The sequence below is a fragment of the Bombina bombina genome, chromosome 1 (genome assembly GCF_027579735.1).
Source record: "Bombina bombina isolate aBomBom1 chromosome 1, aBomBom1.pri, whole genome shotgun sequence".
In the NCBI taxonomy this organism is placed as follows: Eukaryota; Metazoa; Chordata; class Amphibia; order Anura; family Bombinatoridae; genus Bombina; species Bombina bombina.
Window position 1 is genome coordinate 43,713,270 of NC_069499.1, and position 24,292 is coordinate 43,737,561.

Consider the following 24,292-nt stretch of genomic DNA (forward strand, 5'->3'; position numbering starts at 1 on the left):
TTTTGGATCTAAAGATCTTAAACAAATTCCTTCAAAATGGAAACTATTTGGACCATCCTACCCATGATCCAAGAAGGTCAGTACATGACCACAGTGGACTTAAAGGATGCCTACCTTCACATCTTAAACAAAATCTTTCAAAATGGAAACTATTTGGACCATCCTACCCATGATCCAAGAAGGTCAGTACATGACCACAGTGGACTTAAAGGATGCCTACCTTCACATACCGATTCACAAAGATCATCATCGGTTTCTAAGGTTTGCCTTTCTAGACAGGCATTACCAATTTGTAGCTCTTCCCTTCGGGTTGGCCACTGCCCCGAGAATTTTTACAAAGGTTCTGGGCTCACTTCTGGCGGTTCTAAGACCACGAGGCATAGCGGTGGCTCCGTGTCTAGACGACATCCTGATACAGGCGTCAAGCTTTCAAGTTGCCAAGTCTCATACAGAGATAGTTCTGGCATTTCTGAGGTCACACGGGTGGAAAGTGAACGAGGAAAAGAGTTCTCTATCCCCACTCACAAGAGTCTCCTTCTTAGGGACTCTTATAGATTCTGTAGAAATGAAAATTTACCTGACGGAGTCCAGGTGGCTCCGGTGTCTAGACGACATCCTGATACAGGCGTCAAGCTTTCAAGTTGCCAAGTCTCATACAGAGATAGTTCTGGCATTTCTGAGGTCGCACGGGTGGAAAGTGAACGAGGAAAAGAGTTCTCTATCCCCACTCACAAGAGTCTCCTTCTTAGGGACTCTTATAGATTCTGTAGAAATGAAAATTTACCTGACGGAGTCCAGGTTATCAAAACTTCTAAATGCTTGCCGTGTTCTTCACTCCATTCCGCGCCCTTCGGTAGCTCAGTGTTTGAAGGTAATCGGCTTAATGGTAGCGGCAATGGACATAGTGCCAATTGCGCGCCTTCATCTCAGACTGCTGCAATTATGCATGCTGAGTCAGTGGAATGGGGATTACACAGATTTGTCCCCTCTGCTAAATCTGGATCAAGAGACCAGAGATTCTCTTCTCTGGTGGTTGTCTCGGGTACACCTGTCCAAGGGTATGACCTTTCGCAGGCCAGATTGGACAATTGTAACAACAGAGGCCAGCCTTCTAGGTTGGGGTGCAGTCTGGAATTCCCTGAAGGCACAGAGATTGTGGACTCAGGAGGAGAAACTCCTTCCAATAAATATTCTGGAGTTAAGAGCGATATTCAATGCTCTTCTGGCTTGGCCTCAGTTAGCAACACTGAGGTTCATCAGATTTCAGTCGGACAACATCACGACTGTGGCTTACATCAACCATCAAGGGGGAACCAGGAGTTCCCTAGCAATGTTAGAAGTCTCAAATATAATTCGCTGGGCAAAGTACCACTCTTGCCACCTGTCAGCAATCCATATCCCAGGCGTGGAGAACTGGGAGGCGGATTTTCTAAGTCGTCAGACTTTCCATCCGGGGGAGTGGGAACTCCATCCAGAGGTGTTTGCTCAGTTGATTCATCGTTGGGGCAAACCAGAGTTGGATCTCATAACGTCTCGCCAGAACGCCAAGCTTCCTTGTTACGGATCCAGGTCCAGGGACCCAGAAGCGACGCTGATAGATGCTCTAGCAGCGCCTTGGTTCTTCAACCTGGCTTATGTGTTTCCACCGTTTCCTCTGCTCCCTCGACTGATTGCCAAAATCAAACAGGAGAGAGCATCAGTGATTCTGATAGCACCTGTGTGGCCACGCAGGACTTGGTATGCAGACCTAGTGGACATGTCATCCTTTCCACCATGGACTCTGCCTCTAAGACAGGACCTTCTGATACAAGGTCCTTTCAATCATCCAAATCTAATTTCTCTGAGACTGACTGCATGGAGATTGAACGCTTGATTCTATCAAAGCGTGGCTTCTCCGAGTCAGTCATTGATACTTTAATACAGGCACGAAAGCCTGTTACCAGGAAAATCTACCACAAGACATGGAGTAAATATCTTTATTGGTGTGAATCCAAGAATTACTCATGGAGTAAGGTTAGGATTCCTAGAATATTGTCTTTTCTCCAAGAGGGCTTGGACAAAGGATTATCAGCTAGTTCCTTAAAGGGACAGATTTCTGCTCTGTCTATTCTTTTGCACAAGCGTCTGGCAGAGGTTCCAGACGTCCAGGCATTTTGCCAGGCTTTGGTTAGAATTAAGCCTGTGTTTAAACCTGTTGCTCCCCCGTGGAGCTTAAACTTGGTTCTTAAAGTTCTTCAAGGAGTTCCGTTGGAACCCCTTCATTCCATTGATATTAAACTTTTATTTTGGAAAGTTCTGTTTTTGATGGCTATTTCTTCGGCTTGGAGAGTCTCTGAGCTATCTGCCTTACAATGTGATTCTCCTTATCTGATTTTTCATGCAGATAAGGTAGTCCTGCGTACCAAACCTGGGTTTTTACCTAAGGTGGTTTCTAACAAGAATATCAATCAAGAGATTGTTGTTCCATCATTGTGTCCTAATCCTTCTTCAAAGAAGGAACGTCTTTTACATAATCTGGACGTAGTCCGTGCCTTGAAGTTTTACTTACAAGCTACTAAAGATTTTTGTCAAACATCTACCCTGTTTGTCGTTTACTCTGGACAGAGGAGAGGTCAAAAAGCTTTAGCAACTGTCAGTATATTTATGAAAATCTTTAGTAGTGCTATCCAAATAATATATAAGTTTATGGCAGGGTTGCAAACACAATAAAATAAAAAAAAATAGAAACCCTAATTAACCATGCATCTACTAGACCATACAATTAATATAAATACCTGAATTCTTTTATTTAGTTAATATCCATAAACATATTGAAGTATATTTGCAATAAAAGGAAATGAAACAAAATTTATATGCGTTAAAACCAACTCTTAAGATATGCTATCCTTCTTACAAAACCCAGAAAAATATACCTTCACAATTCAGCCTTTTAATTATTTAACACAATGGGACTAAAAACCTTTAACATCCAAGCAATACAATTCTAAACAGTGTTTATAAAACAATAGGATAATATATATTCTGCTATTTAATTTCAATTTATCCTAATACAAAATTAACTGACAATATCAGAACTTGTATAGATGAGTTACTTAGCCAATCAGACACAGATTTAAACAATATATATATAGGCTGTGAAATGCTAACTAAAACACACTGTTTCTTTAAATCTATTAAATACAAATTGACTATGCATATAACTTATCTTATAATAAAACTTTTATATACATCACCCAAATAAACAGCAATCCGGTTCCCAATGTTTTGCAACAGATCCAATTCGTAGCGGTCTTTAGGTCATCTCATTTGAAAGAAGGTTTTTGCACAAATCAAGGATAAGTTTTAAGCTCCTTGCTGAAGTGAACTTTTTTTTTTTTTTCAGGTATATCGCAGCCAAAATCAGATCACTAATTTTCAACAAGTTACAGACAACTCTCCCTTGTGCATTCAACACTCCCATTATATAATCATTGATGACATCATGTGGGTGGCACTATGGGAGCTGACCTTCCCATTGGTTATCTGGGAAGTCTAAATCGGATTGGCCCTTGGAAATTTCATTTTTAACAGCCAGAAAGAACCTTCTGGCTGTAGTTCTCGCAACATAAAACCAGGTGGCAGCATACAGTACAACATAGCAATACAATACAGCATTTCTGACATTTTTAAGCAAGTTAATTTTTTTTTTTCATAAAATGGTTATTTAATCAGATTACACTCTCTGCATTAATCATATATAACCCCAATTACAGATGGTTAATATTAGGTTATTTTTTTTTTTATTATTATTCTGATACCAAATATGTTATATTATTAACATTTTATTATATCAAGGCAATTTAATACTGCTAATTAGTAGCTTAAAATGCATTACAATTTTATCGGTATCCTGGCATTTATATGTGAATAATAGCTTATTTTTAATTCAGTATTGTACTGTATTCCAAGTGAATCCTGTCTATGTAGATCTGAAATAAGAAAATAAATGTTAATAATCACTTCTCTTCAGGTCCATAAACATCTATTCATGTTTTTAAACACACAGAGGCTAAGTAAGATCTTTTGTGTTTTCAAAACATATATATCATTTCTATGTATATCTGAATTTATTTCCTATATAAATATCCCCTGCAGCAATCATCCACCTAATACAATGTGCTTAATTTTAATATATATATATCATGAATCATTCCAAACATACATGGAAAACTGGCATTGTTCCCCTTGCAAAATGTATTTAATTTTATTTGTGTCACCTTCCCCCATGAGGGGGTTTTGCAGTACTTCTTCAAATAGAGATTCAGTGAGATAGAACTGTTGTATCACACGTGTCAAATTCCAAAGGGGTCCTTGAACACATTCTTTTCTCACCTCACCAAATGTTCTGAAGTTATAAAAATCTGCATATATAGTCAAATGAATAGGGTCACTGAGCTATTTCCTTTAGAAAAGAAATGTTTGTGTGTTTTACACTACAGGGGTCATGCTTCAAAAAGGCTCTACTGATCGTCAATCCTGATAGACGTGTATTAGAAGCTGTGTTCAACAAACTCATGTTCAATTAATCCTGAGGTCTCATCTAACATATACAGTGTATAAAATATACATATATATATATATGTACACATATGTAATATTCATCATAATATTCATATACTCTGACACAACCTCTCTTTCCTTTTGGCTTGAGAGCATAATACGCCTAGCCTATGAGACTGCTGGACAGCAGCCCCCTGAAATGATTACAGCTCATTCTACTAGAGCTGTGGCTTCCACCTGGGCCTTTAAAAATGAGGCCTCTGTTGAACAGATTTGCAAGGCCGCGACTTGGTCTTCGCTTCACACTTTTTCCAAATTTTACAAATTTGATACTTTTGCTTCTTCGGAGGCTGTTTTTGGGAGAAAGGTTCTTCAGGCAGTGGTTCCTTCCGCTTAATCCTGCCTTGTCCCTCCCATCATCCGTGTACTTTAGCTTTGGTATTGGTATCCCATAAGTAATGGATGATCCGTGGACTGGATACACTTAACAAGAGAAAACATAATTTATGCTTACCTGATAAATTTATTTCTCTTGTAGTGTATCCAGTCCACGGCCTGCCCTGTCCTTTTAAGGCAGGTCTAAATTTTAATTAAACTACAGTCACCACTGCACCCTATGGTTTCTCCTTTCTTTGTTTGTTTTCGGTCGAATGACTGGATATGACAGTTAGGGGAGGAGCTATATAGCAGCTCTGCTGTGGGTGATCCTCTTGCAACTTCCTGTTGGGAAGGAGAATATCCCATAAGTAATGGATGATCCGTGGACTGGATACACTACAAGAGAAATAAATTTATCAGGTAAGCATAAATTATGTTTTTGTAACATATAGTATATTTTGTAGATAATATAGTATATTTTGTAACATATATTATATTTTGTAGATAATATAGTATATTTTGTAACATATAATATATTTTGCAGAGAGTATTATATATTTTGTAGGGAATATCGTATATGCTGAAGAGAGTAAGTTATATTTTGAAGGATAGATCATATTTTGTAGAGAGTATAGTATATTTTATTGAATATTTTGGAGTGTGTAGTATATTTTGTAGAGAGTATAGTATATTTTATTGAATATTTTGGAGTGTGTAGTATATTTTGTAGAGAGTATAGTATATTTTGAGGAGAGTATAGTATATTTTGTAGTGAGTATTGTATATTTTAGGACAGATTACGAGTGGCGCGCTAACAATTAAACGTTAGTGAAAATGGGTTTATCGTGGGTGTTTGCGCACCTCAGCTTTAGCGCTCGTATTACAAGTTGAAAGTAAACGTGAAAGCGTGATTTACGCTAGAATGATTACCGAGTCCTCAGAGCTCTGGATAACTGTTAACCAGAGTTCTGAGGTGGCGCTATTCTGATGTTAACTTCAGTTGCGCTCAAACATAATATAAGTGCTAAGATTCGATCACGTTTAACTTGTACTATGCGTGCACAAAAAGCTACGATAAACCTGATATCGCTTGTGTGTAATTGTTAGCGTGCCACTTGTAATCTGGCCATTCGTGTCTGCAGTAGAAGTGACGAGAAAGGTAGTAAGAAAAATTATTTGTGAGAGCAGAATTTGGGGATGTTAGAAGAGGGGAAATCACAATCGCCTAGATTACAAGTTTTGCGCTAAACAGAGTGCGAAAATAACTCAAAAAAAGTTGTGTTATTTCACTTTCCATAGCGCTGTCACTACAAGTTACAATCTGCCCTCGGCTTAACGCTCCATAATGCACAGCACAAGGAGCTGTGTAAAGAAAGTTACATTTAAACCCTAAACATTCTTAAAGTCTTCATATTTAAACAACCTAACATAAACCCCTAGTCTAAACACCCCTAATGCACTGCTCCCCGACATCGTCGACACTAAAGAAAAATGATTAACCCCTAAACCGCCAGCCCCCCACATCGCAAAACACTAAATTAAACTATTAACCCCTTAGCCTAACACCCCCCTAACTTTAAATTAAAATTACAATATAACTATATTTAAATAAATAAAAACTTAATTGTTTATATTTTTGATCATTTTGTTTATTATTTTTTGGAATCTTAGTGTTTCTTATTTTTTGTAATTTTAGTTATATTTTTTAAATTTTTTCGTAGGATTAGTTTTTTTTTTTTAATTTGTATTGTAGTATTTTTAATTGGTAGTTTTTTTATTTTATTAGAATAGTAAGGTTAGGTTAATTTATAGTTTAATATTAGGTTTATTTTTATTTCACAGGTAAGTTTTTATTTATTTACATATAGTTATCTTGTAATTTTAATTTAAAGTTAGGGGGGTGTTAGGTTTAGGGTTTAATTAGTTTAATTTAGTGTTTTGTGATGTGGGAGGCCAGAGGTTTAGGGGTTAATAGGTTTATTTAGTGGCAGCGATGTCGAGGAGCGGCGGTTTAGGGGCTAATAACTTTATTATAGTGGTGGCGATATTGGGGTGCGGGGGAATAGGGGTTAATATATTTAAATCATTTTGACGATGTGGGTGGGAGGCAGAATAGGGGTTAATAGGTTTAATATAGTGTTTGCGATGCGGGAGGGTGGCAGTTTAGGGGTTAATAGATAGTTTATGGGTGTTAGTGTACTTTGTAACACTTTAGTTATGAGTTTTGTCAAACATTTTTGTGGCGCAAAACTCATAACTACTGCACTCAGATTTAAATAGTGTTGGCGATGTGGGTAGGTGGCGGCGACATAGGGGGCGGCAGATTAGGGGTTAATAGGTTTATTTAATTGTCACGATATGGGTGGGCGGCAGATTAGGTGTTAATAAATTTAATGTAGTGTTTGCGATGCGGGAGGGGGCGGTTTAGGGGTTAATAGGTAGTTTATGGGTGTTAGTGTACTTTTTAGTTATGAGTTTTGTGAAACATTTTTGTTTTTCAAAATCCATAACTACTGGTCTTAGATGGCGGTATGGCTCATGTTGGTATAGAGCATAACACAAGCATTTTACCCGGACCGCACAACCTGTAGTAACGGCGCTATGAAAATCCTGCACTCAAACATCATTTTTTTGAGTGCTAAATGGACGTTGCGTTACAGGCTAAAATGCTTGTGGTATAGCTATACCGCCACGACTCGTAATATGCGTTCCTGGCCATTCCAGCGTAATGACCATTATTTCAGCGTTAAAAGCCGTACCGCACCATAATGCAAAACTCGTAATCTAGGTGAATGATAGCAAAGGATTGGAGTGTGATGAGTTATAGGAATCAGAGAAATAAGGAAAATTATGTGCAGGGCAATAGGACAAGAGGATGTAATCGCATTAATTATAGTAATTATTCCTGATCCTGAGCATTCCCTGGAAATTACTGAACCCTTCCCCCTCCATATTCCACTGGGACTTCTCCAAGAAGAACATATGTCTCTATTGCACTTTTTTAGAGCTCTGAAAGCACAGCACGTGGCACAATGCTCTGCTCACAGAGAACAATCACCTAGATTACGAGTTTTGTGCTAAACAGGGTGCAAAACGAACGCAACAAAAGTTGCGTTATTTTACTCTCCCTGCCATTACGAGTTACTGAAAAGCTTCCTTGTTCATGTGATAAGGTGGTGTTAAGCTCCATACCGCACAAAATCCAAGGACTGCTTTGACGTTCTTGTGCACGCTTTCCCCCATAGACATCAATGTGGAGAGAGTGTTAAAAAATCTCTCTGATATTAACAGCCAATAGGATTTCAATAGGTCTCATCCTATTGGCTGTTTTGAACAGCCAATAGTATTTCAGAAGCTCTCATCCTATTGGCTGATTTGAATTTGAAGAATCAAATCAGCCAATAGGAATGCAAGGTACGCCATTTTGAAATGGCTACCTTGCATTCAACTTCAGTGTACATCGGTGACCGTATGAAGAGGACGCTCCACGCAGGATGTCTTCGGCTTCCAGGATGGCTCTGCTCCGCGCCACCAGGATGAAGATAGAGGATGCCCCCAGGATGGATAAAGACCTCGCCCCCTGGATGGAGATGGATGTCCGGATTTCAGAAACCATGAGTAGATCTTCTGGGGTTACTGTTAGTTGTTTTTTGTTTTTTTTGGGTGGGTTTTTTTTTAGATTAGGGCTTTGGGTTTTAAAAAAGAGCTAAATGCCCTTATAAGGGCAATGCAAAAGAGCTAAATGCCCTTTAAAGGGCAATGCCGATACAAATGCCCCTTTAGGGGCAATGGGTAGCTTAGTTTTTTTTTTTAGAGCTAAGTTTTTTATTTTGGGGGTTGGTTGGGTGGTGGGTTTTACTGTTGGGGGGATTTTGTATTTTTTTACAGGTAAAAGAGCTGATTTCTTTAAAGCAATGCCCTACAAAAGGCCCTTTTAAGGGCTATTGGTAGTTTATTGTAGGCTAGGGTGTGTTTTTATTTTGGGGGGCTTTTTTATTTTTATAGGACTATTAGATTAGGTGTAATTGTTTTTATTTTTGATAATTTCGTTTATTTTTTGTAATCTTAGTGTTTTTTTATTTTTCGTGATTTTAGTGTTAATTATTTTTGGTAAACATTCACCTAGATTACGAGTGTTGCGTTAAAGGCTATGCGGTGCTAACGAGCAGTTTATGCTCACCGCTCACTTACAGACAGCACTGGTATTACGGGTTTTTACAACCCAGACAAGAAGTGAGCGTTGAGCAAAATTCTGCTTCTTACCGCACTCCAATACCACGTTAGCGGTGAGCTGGTGTAACGTGCTTGAGCACGATTTCCCCATAGGAATCAACGGGGAGAGCCGGCTGAAAAAAAGTCTAACACCTGCCAAAAAGCAGCGTAAAGCTCCTTAACGCAGCCCCATTGATTCCTATGGGGAAATACATTTTATGTCTACACCTAACACCCTAACATGAACCACCCGAGTCTAAACACCCCACACCTGACATTATATTATTAACCCCTAATCTGCTGCTCCGGTCACCGCCGCCACCTACATTATACTTATGAACCCCTAATCTGCTGCCCCCTATGTCGCCGCCACCTACCTACATTTATTAACCCCTAATCTGCCTCCCCCAATGTCGCCGCCACTATATTAAAGTTATTAACCCCTAAACCTAAGTCTAACCCTAAACCTAACACCCCCTAACTTAAATATAATTAAAAGAAATCTAAATAAAATTACTATAATTAACTAAATTATTCCTTTTTAAAACTAAATACTTACCTGTAAAATAAACCCTAAGCTAGCTACAATATAACTAATAGTTACATTGTAGCTATCTTAGGGTTTATTTTTATTTTACAGGCAAGTTTGTATTTATTTTAACTAGGTACAATAGTTATTAAATAGTTATTAAAGGGACACTGAACCCAATTTTTTTCTTTCTTGATTCATATAGAGCATGCGATTTTAAGCAACTTTCTAATTTACTCCTATTATCAATTTTTCTTTGTTCTCTTGCTATCTTTATTTAAAAAAAGAAGGCATCTAAGCTAAGGAGCCAGCCAATTGTTTCAGAACCCTGGAGAGCACATGTTTATTGCTGCTGTCCAATCAGCAAGGACAACCCAGGTTGTTCACCAAAAATGGGCCGACATCTAAACTTACATTCTTGCTTTTCAAATGAAGATACCAAGAGAATGAAGAAAATTTGATAGTAGGAGTAACTTAGAAAGTTGCTTAAAATTGCATGCTCTATCTAAATCACTAAAGAAAATAATTGGGTACAGTGTCCCTTTAACTATTTACTAACTACCTAGCTAAAATAAATACAAAGTTACCTGTAAAATAAAACCTAACCTTAGTTACAATTACACCTAACACTGCACTATAATTAAATTAATTCCCTAAATTAAGTACAAGCCCTACACTACACTAAATTACAAATAGCCGTTAAAAGGGCCTTTTGCGGGGCATTGCCCCAAAGTAACCAGCTCTCTTACCTGTAAAAAAAATTACAAATCCCCCCCAACATTAAAACCCACCACCCACACAACCAATCCTACACTAAAACCCACCCAATACCCCCTTAAGAAACACTAACCCCTTGAAGATCACCTTACTGGGAGAAGTCTTCATCCAATCGGGCCAAAGTCCTCAACGAAGCCGGGAGAAGTCTTCATCCAAGCCGGGCGAAGTGGTCCTCCAGACGGCATCTTCTATCTTCATCCATCCGGCGCGGAGCGGGTCCATCTTCAAGACATCTGACGCAGAGCATCCTCTTCAATCGACGGCTAACACTGAATGAAGGTACCTTTAAGTGATGTCATCCAAGATGGCGTCCCTTCAATTCCGATTGGCTGATAGAATTCTATCAGCCAATCGGAATTAAGGTAGAAAAAATCCTATTGGCTGATGCAATCAGCCAATAGGATTGAAGTTCAATCCTATTGACTGACCCCTAGATTTAGGGATTAATAACTTTAGTATAGTGGCGGCGACGTTGGGGGCGGCAGATTAGGGGTTAATAAATGTAGGTAGGTGTCGGCGATGTTAAGGATGGCAGATTAGGAGTTAATAATATTTAACTAATGTTTGTGAGGCGGGTGTGCAGTTTAGGGGTTAATATATTTATTTTAGTGGCGGCGATGTCCGGTTCGACAGATTAGGGGTTAAAAAATTTATTATAATGTTTGCGATGTGGGGGGGGGGCTCGGTTTAGGGGTTAATAGGTAGTTTATGTGTGTACTTTTTAGCACTTTAGTTAAGAGGTTTATGCTACGGCGTTGTAGTGTAAAACTCTTAACTACTGACTTTAAAATGCAGTACCAGTCTTGACTGGAGAGGGTCTACCGCTCACTTTTTGTCAGACTCATAATATGCTCTATGCAAGTCCCATTGAAAAAATAGGATACGCAATTGACGTAAGTGGATTTGCGGTATTTCCAAGTCTGGCCAATAAAGTGAGCGGTACACCTGTACCTTCAAGACTCGTAATACCAGTGGGCGTTAAAATGCAGCTTTGGAACCGGCCAACGCTGCTTTTTAAGCCTAACGCACAACTCGTAATCTAGCCGTTAGATTTTTTTAAATGTTTAGTAGGATTTGTTTTTTTTTTAGTTATAATTTAGATTTTTAAATTGTTTTCTTAGTGTTAGGTTGTTTTAAATTTGTAATTGACATATTTTAATTGGTAGTATTTTATTTTATTAGATTAGTTATGTTGAGTTAGGTTAATTTATAGTTTAATGTTAGGTTTATATTTATTTTACAGGTAAGTTTTTATTTATTTAAATAGAGCTATATTGTAATTTTAATTTAAAGTTAGGGGGGGGTTAGGTTTAGGGGTTCATAGGTTTATTTAGTGGCGGAAATGTGGGAGGCCAGAGGTTTAGGGGTTAATAGCTTTATTTAGTGGTGGCAATGTCGGGGAGTGGCGGAATAAGGTTAATAACTTTATCATAGTGGGGGCGATGTCAGGGTGTGAGGGAATAGGGGTTAATATATTTAAATAGTGTTGTCAATGTAGGTGGGCGGCAGATTAGGGGTTAATAAGTTTAATATAGTGTTTGCAATGCGGGAGGGTGACGGTTTAGGGGTTAATAGGTCGTTTTTGGGTGTTAGTGTATTTTGTAACACTTTAGTTATTTAGTTTAGTTTATTCTTCTAAAGATCATGTATAGTGTGTCCTGCTAAAGATCCTGTATAGTGTGTCCTGCTAAAGATCCTGTATAGTGTATCCTGCTAAAGATCCTGTATATTGTGTCCTGCTAAAGATCCTGTATAGTGTATCCTGCTAAAGATCATGTATAGTGTGTCCTGCTAAAGATCCTGTATAGTGTATCCTGCTAAATATCCTGTATATTGTGTCTTCTCGACAATGCCAGTGCTCATTCTTACTGACCACAAGAATTTAACTTATCTATCTGAAGCAAAACGTTTGTTGCCCCAACAGGCCAGATGGGCGCTATTTTTGTCTCGGTTTAATTATGTGATCTCCTACCTGCCTGGTAGTAAGAATGTTAGGGCTGAGGAGTCTGTACCTACTCCAATTATACCTCCTGACCAAATTTTGGCTACCATACGTACTAATTTGACTTTTCCCTTGGGGGAGGAGATCCTGGCTGCACAAACCAATGCATCTCCTGAGAAACCTAGTGGTAAGTGTTTTGTTCCTGAGAATCTTCTAACTAAACTTTTGCACACTTACCACTATCCTAAAGCCGCAGGTCACCCAGGCAAGAACCAAATGATTTGGTCTGTCACTCGACAATTCTGGTGGCCAGCTCTTCGTTCTGATGTTGCTGCGTATGTTGCCTCCTGCTCAGTATGTGCACAGAATAAGACTCCTCAACGTCTTCCTGTGGGTCTTCTTCAACCTATTGCTAATGGTGAGCGTCCTTGGACACATCTTTCCATGGACTTCATTGTCAAGCTCCCTGTTTCCAATGGCAATACTGTTATCCTTATGGTGGTTGACCGTTTTTCTTAAATGTCACATTGCATTCCCTTGAAGAAGTTGCCTACCGCTCAGGAGCTTGCTTAAATTTTTGCCCGGGAAGTCTTCCGTTTACATGGGTTACCCAAGGAGATAGTGTCGGACCGGGGTAGCCAGTTTGTCTCCAGATTTTGGCGTTCCTTTTGTGCTCAAATGGGGATCCAACTTTCCTTCTCCTCATCATATCACCCTCAATCCAATGGGGCTGCGGAACGGTCTAATCAAGCTCTGGAACAGTTCCTCCATTGCTATGTCTCAGATCACCACAATAATTGGTCTGAACTGTTACCTTGGGCAGAGTTTGCTTGTAATAGTGCTATTAATGCTACCTCCAAGTTATCCCCGTTCATGGCGAATTATGGGTTTCAACCATCCTTGTTGCCCGATTCATTCATGTCTCAGGCTTTGGAAGAGCATCTCCGGCAACTCCGTTCGACGTGGGTGCAGATTCAGGATTGCTTTCATCGTTCTATGCAGCGCCAACAGTTCCAGGCTGATCGTAGGCGTCTGCCTGTGCCTTCCTACCAGGTTGGTGAGAGGTTGGTTGTCCTCCCGCAACTTGAACCTTTGTGTGCCTTCCAATAAACTGGCTCCCCATTACGTTGGTCCTTTTTGAGTACTCCGACGGGTCAATCCTGTAGCCTACGCTCTTGACCTTCCTCCTGCAATGCGCATCTCCAATGTTTTTCATGTCTCCCTCTTGAAGTCATTGGTTTGTAATCGGTTTACCACTGTGTTGCCTCATCCCCGCCCTATCTTTGTTGACAACCATGAGGAGTATGAGGTCAGCACCATTATTGACTCTCGTATGTCCAGGGGCCACGTACAGTATTTGGTTCACTGGAGGGGCTACGGTCCAGAGGAGTGTTCATGGGTTCCCTCCTCTGATGTTCATGCTCCTGCCCTCCTCAGTGCCTTCCATGCCCATTTCTCCAATAAGCCTTTTTTCCTCCCGCGGGGGAGGGGTCGTTGAGGGGAGGGTACTGTCAGGGTTTTTTCCCTGATCTGTTTGCCAAGTGCTGTTGGCAGCCATTTTACTCACCTCTCTTGCTGATTCTGGTGCATACTGTGTGATGCTGCTCATTTCCTGCACTTCCTTTTATGGCCAGAATGGTGTACATCATCCGTGTGAGACAGGATGCAGTCTCAGAATTTTTATGTCATCACTTATTATTTAAAGAGCCTCTGTTCAGTATGCTTTGCCCTTGCATTGTCTCAGACCTGTTTGTGAGAGGTCCTGTGTATTACCTGGCTGTCTGACGTCCCTCCTGGTTTCTGATCCCTGGCTTGTTCCTGACTCTGCTGTTCTCCTTGTTTCTGATTCCGGCTCGTGTGACTATTCGCTTTGGCTCCTGACTCTGGTCGTCTGACTACTAGTTCTGGTTTTGATTCCTGGCTTGTTATTTGACTTGTGGACTTTTTATTATTTTTTGCTATTAATAAAGGTGTGATTATTTTTGCACTTCTTGTCTCAGTCTGATACCTGCCACCCTGACAGTTCTGCTGGTCATCCTGTATAGTTTATCTTGTTATTGATTCCCTCTATAGTGTGTCGTTCTTATCACCCTCTATAGTGAGTTCTGCTGATCATTCTGTATAGTGTATCTTGTTATTGATTTCCTCTATAGTGTGTCATTCTGATCATCCTCTATAGTGAGTTCTGCTGGTCATTCTGTATATTGTATCTTGTTATTTATTCCCCTTTATAGTTTATCTTGTTATTGATTCCCTCTATAGTGAGTTCTGCTGATCATCCTGTACAGTGTATCTTGTTATTGATTCCCTCTATAGTGTGTCCTGCTGATCATCCTCTATAGTGAGTTCTGTTGGTCATTCTGTATAGTGTATCTTGTTATTGATTCCCTCTATAGCAGGGGTCAGCAATCTCCTTGGGCCCCAGATGTTTTGGAACTACATTTCCCATGATGCTGAGACACTCTTTAGGCTGTCTGAGCATCATGGGAAATGTAGTTACAAAACATCTGGAGGTGGGGGGCGAAGGTAGCTGACCCCTGCTCTATAGTGTGTGCTGCTGGCATTGCCTGCAGTCTGTCTATAGCACATGTCAGCATATCAGCGTGATTACTTAGCCTGGGGTGCCTAACTGCATTTACCTCTGGCTAGTGCCTCAGCTTTGTCCCTTCCCCTCTCCCATCTAGAGCCTGCAGTCCTTAGAATTTGCCAATAACTTGAGAAATAAAATTAAAAGCTAAAACCTTTATATGAGAGTTGACAGTGTAATATTGATTTATATTTTTATTTATTCTACTGATTGCCTTATTAAAAGCTGTGTTTGGTTCCTTGTTCCATTAAAGATCCTCGGCCCATTTGTTTCGACATCCCGCTAGAAGACGGAGACAAAACTAGTATTATTAAACGACATCCACCCAGAAGACTGCAAGTAAGATGATATTAAACAGACTTCATAAGGAGTTTCTTGGATTTAATGGTAACAGTTTATTTTAATGTGAAATGTGTTTATTTTAATTTACATCTCGATCAATAATGAAAAGTGCAACACAGATCACATCAAACAAAGATGGCAGAGGTAGATAAGAGTGATGGGAGATAAGTGAGAGGGGAAGGGAATGAGACACAGAAAAAACGAGGAGACGGAATGAGAGAAAGACAAGAGTGATATTCAAACTTGCTCTGACTATTAGGGGACAGGCGTAACCAGTCTAGAGTAGTGTAAAGGAAGAGAGAAGGAGAGAGGAAGAAAGAGGGAAATGAGAGAGATATAGTTAGACAGGAAGGGAGACAGACAAGATAGAGAAAAGATATGAAGGGAGAGAAAAAAGTGTGAAAACAAAACTGGGAGCAACAGTAAAGGGACACAACTGGGGTCCGATTTTTTTGATAGGGAGAGAGAAAATGAGTAGAAGACATGTATGCTGAAAAAGTGAGAGAGAAATAAATAGAAAGAAAGAAGAAGAGAGAGTGAGGAGGGAAGAGGAAGAGAGAGGAAGGGGGAGAGAGAGAGAGAGAGAGAGAGAGAGAGAGAGAGAGAGAGAGAGAGAGAGAGAGAGAGAGAGAGAGGAGGAGAGAGGGGGGGAGAGGGAGAAAGAGAGTTAGGAAGAAAGAGAGGAGGGGAGAGGGAAAGAGATTGAGGAAGGAAAAGAGAGGAGGAGGGAGAAAGGAAAGAAGGGAGATAGAGGGGAAGGAAGAAAGAGAGGAGGGGAAATGGAGAGGGAAAGAGGGGAAGGAAGAAAGAGAGGAGGGAAAATGCAGAGGGAAAGAGGGGAAGGAAGAAAGAGAGGAGGGGAAATGGAGAGGGAAAGAGGGGAAGGAAGAAAGAGAGGAGGGAAAATGGAGAGGGAAAGAGAGGAAGGAAGAAAGAGAGGAGGGGAAATGGAGAGGGAAAGAAGAGGAGGGGAAAGGGAGAGAGAGAGGGAAAGGAAGAAATAGAGGAGGGGTGAGACAGAAAGGGAGAGAGAGAGAGAGAGAGAGAGGGTGGGGGGTGGGAGAGGGAGAGAGAATGAGGAAGGAAGAGAGAGGGGGTGGGTGACAGAGAGAAAGGAAGGGAGTGAGAGAGGAGGGAGAGAGACTGAGGAAGGAAGAGAGAAAGCGGGTGACAGAGAGAAATGAAGGGAGAGAGAGAGGAGGGAGAGAGAATGAGGACGGAAGAGAGGATGGGTGACAGAGAGAAAGGAAGGGAGAGAGATAGAGAGGAGGGAGAGGGAGAGAGATTGAGGAAGGGAGAGAGGAGGGGAGAGAAATAGAGAGAGGAAGAGATATAGAGAAGAAGATAGGGAGAGAGTGGAAGGGAGGGAGAGAGGAAAGAGGAGAGGTAGAGAGAGAGAAAGTTGGAGAGTAAGAAAGAGGAGTAATAAGGAGAGAGGAAAGAGAGGGAGGGAGAGAGGAGAAAGACACAGAGAGAGAGAGAGAGGTTGCAATGAAAGAGAATATGTGAATTTCAGGAATAGAGGGACAAATAATATTTAAATATAAACAAGAGCACAATGTAAATGGGCAGCCCAGAGCAGAGTCTTGAGAGTGAGAGAGAGAGAGGGGGGAGGGGGGAGAAAAGTGACAAACTACAAAATCTGTTTTTTCCTTTTGTGTACTGAAATTATTTTTATATCCTCAAAATAGGACCAAGAAAAGCCAGTAGAACATTATGCAAGGCAACTGTATATGGAAATGAAACAGTGGTTTGATATGCTACAAGTAGCATTTGTTTTATATATGTTTTATCATTTAATGTTTACAATACTTGGTATCTTTACATTAAATGTACTACTTCTACAATGTATTGTATATGTGCCTGTAATATGATGTACGTAACTGCCATCTTGTGGCGATTAAAGGGATTCTGCAAATTTTCTCTGTTAAAATCCATTTTACACGTTTAAAATACTTGTAATTAAGGACTGCACTTCTATGTTGTTACAACAGTTTTCAGGGGTTTGGTACATAATATTCTGAATTGATCTAGTTTACTATGGTGGGCCTGTCAGAGACTAGATATGAATAAGCTTCTGCTGCGATCTAAGTAAGTATTGTATAGCATATTGCAGGGTCAATGAAATCTGCAGGATATATAAGAATGCACTCTAGTCTCTCTGGAGAAATAGAAAAAACATTTCAGAACTAAATAACTGGAAATTTGGGCAAATTAAATATTGTTTGCACATTGCATATTTTTAGTTACGATTCAGAAATTTCTTGCATGCGACTAAAAAAAACACAAATAAAAGTGTGCAATTTATTTCAGATTATCAAATTAGCTTTGTTTTCTTTGTATCCTGTATTGAAGAATAAGCCTAGTCATGCTCAATGCTGCCATAGAGTGTTAATGGCACATGCACACTCCTGAGCTCATGTGAGCCTACCTTGGTTAATCTTTAACATAGGATATCAAGAGAATATCCTATGTTCACGTATTCCCCCATAGAAGTTAATGGAGAAAAAAAACACCTCACTCTCGCAAAAATTTTTTTTGCATATTCTCAACATAAAAGTATAAATATTTTAAATTCCAATGTTCTTCACATAACAGAATATGTTCTATTTATTCATAAATACATATTTCTACATATATATTATGGTATTTTGTTACAATATATATCTATACCTCTATATATACATGATTATATATATAGGAATATCTATTTAATAATATATAGAACATATTGTGCTATGTACAGAACATTGGAATGTAAAACATTTACAGTAAATACATAGTTAAAACTTTTATTAAAAAAAATAATATGGCATAAACCTACTTAGCTGCTAAGGGCTCCAATATACAGTATATATATATATATATATATATATATATATATATATATATATATATTTGTGTACATATGTCTGTAAATACATATATATATATATATATATATATATATATATATATATACATAAATAGATATGTACACATTTTTAGAAATATATATATATATGTATCTCAATGTTAAAGCCATTTGTCTGCTTGGGACACTTTTTAGTTTCGCGAAACAGTTAACCGAAGCTCTGAAGTCGCGGTAATCATTCCAGCATAAATCGCCCCTTATTGCTCACGCACAAACGTTTGCACTTCACTTGTAATCTAGTTCTTTGTTTGTACTGGGAGGTGATGGTTCTAGGGTGGTGGTGGTGCAGAGTAAGGCTAACATAAAGGGGGGGACAGTGGGGGGTTTAAAAACAAAAATAAATTAATATAAAAATAAGGTTAGCGGAAGATATGTCCCTTGTCACAGCAACCTCCGCACCATTGATATTTAACTCTGGATACCTTTTTTGTATCCTCTTACAATTACATATACTAAAACCACTCGTACTTAAAGGGACACTAAACCCCAACATTTTCTTTTATGATTCAGATAGAGAATACAATTTTAAATAACATTCCAATTTACTTCAATTATCTAATTTGCTTCATTCTTTAGATATCCTTTGCTGAAGAAATAGCAATGCACATGGGTGAGCCAATCACACGAGGCATCTATGTGCATCTACCTATCAGCCACTACTGAGCATATCTAGATATGCTTTTCAGCAAAGACTATCAAGAAAATGAAGCAAATTAGATAATAAAAGTAAATTAGAAAGTTGTTTAAAATTACATGCTCTTTCTAAATCATGAAAGAAAATTTTGGGGTTTAGTGTCCCTTTAAGAAAAGCAAAAATGGTTATATCAAGTCATGTCTTTTTGAACTTGACTCTAGCAAAATGTTTGCAGTTGCAGCTAAAGTTATGTCCTATTTGAAGTGAGTTACTGGTTTTGGAATTGTAGCCTCTTTTAATAAATGTGTAGAATATTTTAGGCTAAAAACATTAAATAAGGTTAAAAAATTACATCAATCAAAACTATTTGCAAAGTATTTCTCAATAATTAATATTAGCTAAGAATTTTAAACACAAAGTATAATAAAAAACAGACTTGCTGTAATTTGTCATGCTGCACATTGAGATTAATGAGTAGTACTTTAAAAGAATCTAATTAAAAAAAACAAGAGGAACAGTATATTAAAAAGTTCCCTAATGACCTCAAATGTCTGGGTTGGTTTTGTTTGTGTTTTTACTGGGGTTGTACATCTAAATTTGTCACTAAATTATTGGTCTGCAGAAACTTGATCCTATTCAGTTGCCAACACTAACTGCACAAGGGATTATCAGCAAGCATGAAGCTGCCACAGCAGGAAAAGGAATGGTAAGTTCTGGACAATATCGGCAGATCCACCACAACGTGGAATAAATCCACAATAATGCCTTACAGAAGTAGAGGGTGGAATAATTTGTGAACATTCTTGTTATCAGAAAAGGAAGTTTTGTATTGTGCATTTTATTTTTGCTTTTGAATTAAAGGGATATGATACTCAAATGTTAAAGCACTTGAATGTGATACAGCATATCTGCAAAAATCTGACTATAAAATAACACCTGAACATCTGTATTTAAGAAAAGAAAGATATTTTACCTCAACATTTCCTCAGTAGCCACATCACATTGTAAAGGGACTTTAAGCAGCCAATCAGGATGCTAGTCCCAAGACTTGAAGGGGAGTGTGCACCTGGCAGGCACAGTCACATTATTTACCTCCTCAATTTAAAGAAGTTTGCTATGAAATCTTGTGAGTTTTCAGTGAAAGCCCAAAAGATCACAGTAAAGCAAAGTGTGACATCAGTACTGATGAAGCTGATTGGCTGTTTTTCTTTTCAACAAGCAAATAACAGTTCACAGAGCACTTACTATTGTGAGCTGAAGAAATTTTAAGGTCAAATAACTTCCTTTTTTACAAAGATGTAAGCTGTTCCAAAGCTTGATACATTGAGCCCATTGTGTTTTCCTTGTTTTATAACCATTTGAGCTAAAAATAGTTGCTAGCATATCTTCCGAGACATTATTGAGTTTAGCCCATTGGCTTTCAAACCTTTCATCAGGTCTCCCTAACAGGCCGCATTTTGAGAATATCTGAACTAGAGCACAGGTGAAATAATCAGCTGATTAGTAAACATGGTGATTTACCTGCTCTCACCCAAGATAATCCTGAAAACCTGGCCTGTTAGGGAGGCCTGAGGAGAGGTTTGAACCAGTGGTCTAGCCCAATGCTAATGTCTAATTTGTCTGATGAACAAAATAATAATGTGCTGTGTCTCTTCTTTTTTATTTTGAAATCTTTGGTCTGAATCAGGAAATGGATAAAACAATTCAGACGACAAAGCCTTATTCAGTAAATAGGCAACATGACCACAAAACGCAAATGCAAGAAATAAATCGGAAACGTGAAGCGGTAAGAGATTGTTTTTTTTTTTACAACTGCGACATTTACGTGTCATGTGGCGGCAAATGCAAAAGAAGTGAATAAAAAACAACTTTATTGTGGAATTGTGCTAATGATCTGAAATATTCCTCACAGTTTCATTGAGATTCCAGTAACTTTACAAATGGGTAGAGCTTAAAAAGATTATTTTTTTCATCTAGGCAGAACTAAAAAATGTGTACTGTTTTATTCTTTGTCTTTCACAGAACTTCTTTTCATGTATCAGAATGGAGGGTTTATAGACGGAAACCCCATAAACAATCCTTTCAATTCCTTGGTCTCAGTGATACTCAAGTTTAGAAAAACCAGGGCTTCTTATATGGCCCAGATTTACTAAAAACCAGGCAGGCAGGGGCGTACATCTTCGCCCCTATCCGACCGGCATCCTGTCTGGCATGCAGCAATAAGCTGCCCACATTTAACATTGCACACTACGCGAAGTGTGCAATGCCGCCCTCTGCTAGTGCAAAGCCAATCACACATGAACAGGGGCTGTCAATCTACCTGGTCGGAAAAGTCTGGGGGGATTGACATATGCCATTTAACAGTTGGCGTAATAGGTTCTCCAAAGCTGGTTTCAGAAGCTTCGTAAATCGAGACCTATGCCCTGTGGGTCACATCCAGCCCTATAAGGGTTTTCGTGGGGATCTCAGCATCACTGAGCAGTAAACTAATATCAGTAATCCGTTATAAAAAAACATCAGTTCCACACATCTCATTTAGTAATTAATGTGTATTTGCACCAATTTTTCCTAACCTGAGTAGTATATACAGGGAAATAAGTATGCACTAGACATGTACACAGACCAAAAAAAATACCTCAAAACAAATCGCTTAATGCGAAAAAATAAAATGTTCTTTAATTTCATCCAACATTCTCTCATGGGGTTGTTCAGAATTTATCTGTTAAAAAAAATGCCCTATAGGGAACGTTTTCAGAGGAGAAGCTGGACAGCAGTTTAAGTTTAAATAATGTTAAAGTAGTTACTAGTGTTACTGCTACAAGCCTGCAACAGCACAAAAAAAATGTTTTTTTATATCCATTACATACATAATATATCAGCTGTAAGCTGTTTTGTTTAAGACTTTGATTGTTTGTATTCTAGATATAACTGAATATAACTGAAATAAATACCTATTGATTTTAAATGCTTTATTGTGTATACAGATGAATCGTTTACAGTCGCAGGCAGAAATAAAGAGGCTTGCTCAACGGGAGGCAATGATTAATAAAAGCAAAGCAAGGGAACTCAAGGCCAAAAAAGTGCGAGAAAATGCCCAGAAGCGTAATGAGGATTTCAATGAGGTGGAAAATGATAAAACATATAACATGGATCATGGTAAGTGTTAATTAGTTTTAGTTTCAGAGCAAAATATCTACCCTGGTTTTAAAAATAAACAAATAGAACAGTGTCCATTTTCCCCCTGGCGGTTTTGTAATGGTACTGCCAAGTACACTGTTGATATATAAATACATACCCAGATTACAAGTGGAGCACTATCATTAGCGCAAGGAGCGTAAATGGTATCTCAAGACTGTGGTATTTTTTACGTTCAAATCCATATTACAAGTGGTGTGCTGTTAAAATTACTGCAAATTTGTTTGCTTGAACTCATATTTTCTATGGGTAGCGTGGAGCGGTAATATGCGCTCGTATAGTTGAAAGTAAATGAGACCGCAGAAACGCAATCACATTTACCTCTCAAACTTTTTAAAAAAAATAAAAAAATTCTAACATTACAAAAAAAACTAACCTTACAAAAAAATAACAAGGAAATTACCAAAAATAAAAAAAGAACGATACCTAATCTAAAACCCCCTAAAAAGGACCTATTGTAGGACATTGCACTAAAGTGATAAAGCTCTTTATCTTAAAAAAAAATACTACAAACCTCTAACATTAATGCCCCACCCACAAAAAACAAATAAAAAAACGTATCTAAAAAAAAAAGGGGCATTTGGCTGGGTATTGCCCTTAAATGGTAATTAGCTTTTTTGCTGCCCAGATAAGGTCTCCAGCTGCGCTTTTTTACTTTTTTTTTTTTCTTTTTCTTTTTTTAACTCACCACATGTAATATGAGTGATGTTAGTATGGCAGCACTAAAATGACCTGATTTTACCATTGACTTGCAATACCAGATTATGCGCTATTCTTAGTGATGAGTCACAGTATTGCTAGTGCACCCTGCACTAGTAATTGTGTTCCACTTGTAATGTGGGCCATTGGGGGGTAGTTATCAAGCCGTCTACTTTTCTGGCTTCGCCGGCCCAATACGTCCGCCTAAGCTCGCCTACCTTCGCCACCGCGGACCTTGAATACGTTCGCCTAAGTTATCAAATAAAGCTGTCAAAAAGCCGCGGGGCGATGAGCAGCGGACTGTGACAGTTATCACTCATCCGATCTCGCTGCCCTTCGGCTTTTTCCCAGCTGTATTGCTAGCCTGTCACTAAGCACTCACACTAAACTGCACTGTTCTACCCCCTATACCGGCGCCCCCGGAGCCCCCCGCAACTAAATAAAGTTACTAACCCCTAAACCGCCGCTCCTAGACCCCGCCGCAACTCTTATAAATGTATTAACCCCTAAACCGCCGCTCCTAGACCCTGCCGCAACTCTTATAAATGTATTAACCCCTAAACCGCCGCTCCCGGACACCGCTGCCACCTACAGTATACCTAGTAACCCCTATCCTGCCCCCCCTACACCGTCGCCCTCTATTATAAAATTATTAACCCCTATCCTGCTGATCCCGCACCTCTCCGCAACTAAATAAATAGTTTAACCCCTAAACCGCCGCTCCATGAACCCGCCGCAACCTATATTAAACATATTAACCCCTATCCTGCCCCCCCTACACCGTCGCCACCTATAATAAATTTATTAACCCCTATCCTGCCCCCCACTACGCCGCCGCCACTGTAATAAAATTATTAACCCCTAAACCTAAGTCTAACCCTAACGCCCCCCCTAACTTAAATATTAATTAAATAAATCTAAATAAATTAACTCTTATTAACTAAATGAATCCTATTTAAAACTAAATACTTACCTTTAAAATAAACCCTAATATAGCTACAATATAAATAAGAATTATATTCTATCTATCTTAGGATTTATATTTATTTGACAGGTAACTTTCAATTTATTTTAACCATGTACAATAACTATTAAATAGTTATTAACTATTTAATAGCTTACCTAGCTAAAATAAAGAGAAATGTACCTGTGAAATAAATCCTAACCTAAGTTACAATTACACCTAACACTACACTATACTTTAATAAATTATTACTATTTAAAACTAAATACTTACCTGTAAAGTAAACCCTAAGATAGCTACAATATAATTAATAATTATATTATAGCTATCTTAGGATTTATATTTATTTTACAGGTAACTTTGTATTTATTTTAGCTAGTTAGAATAGTTATTAAATAGTTATTAACTATTTAATAACTACCTAGCTAAAAGAAATACAAAATTACCTGTAAAATAAATCCTAACCTAAGTTACAATTAAACCTAATACTACACTATCATTAAATTAACTAAATAAACTACCTACAAATAACTACAATTAAATACAATTACATAAACTAACTAAAGTACAAAAAATAAAA

General features: G+C 38.5%; 1 protein-coding gene across 1 annotated transcript in view; it reads left to right on the forward strand.

Moving 5' to 3' along the window:
* CCDC198 (coiled-coil domain containing 198) overlaps positions 1-24,292 on the forward strand; it is a 46,875-nt gene that overhangs the window by 18,743 nt on the left and 3,840 nt on the right. Inside the window, exons 2-5 of the mRNA XM_053689178.1 lie at positions 15,218-15,303; positions 19,477-19,560; positions 20,542-20,640; positions 21,839-22,010. Coding sequence (XP_053545153.1) covers positions 15,218-15,303; positions 19,477-19,560; positions 20,542-20,640; positions 21,839-22,010 — 441 coding nt within the window. The remainder of the gene's footprint in view (positions 1-15,217; positions 15,304-19,476; positions 19,561-20,541; positions 20,641-21,838; positions 22,011-24,292) is intronic.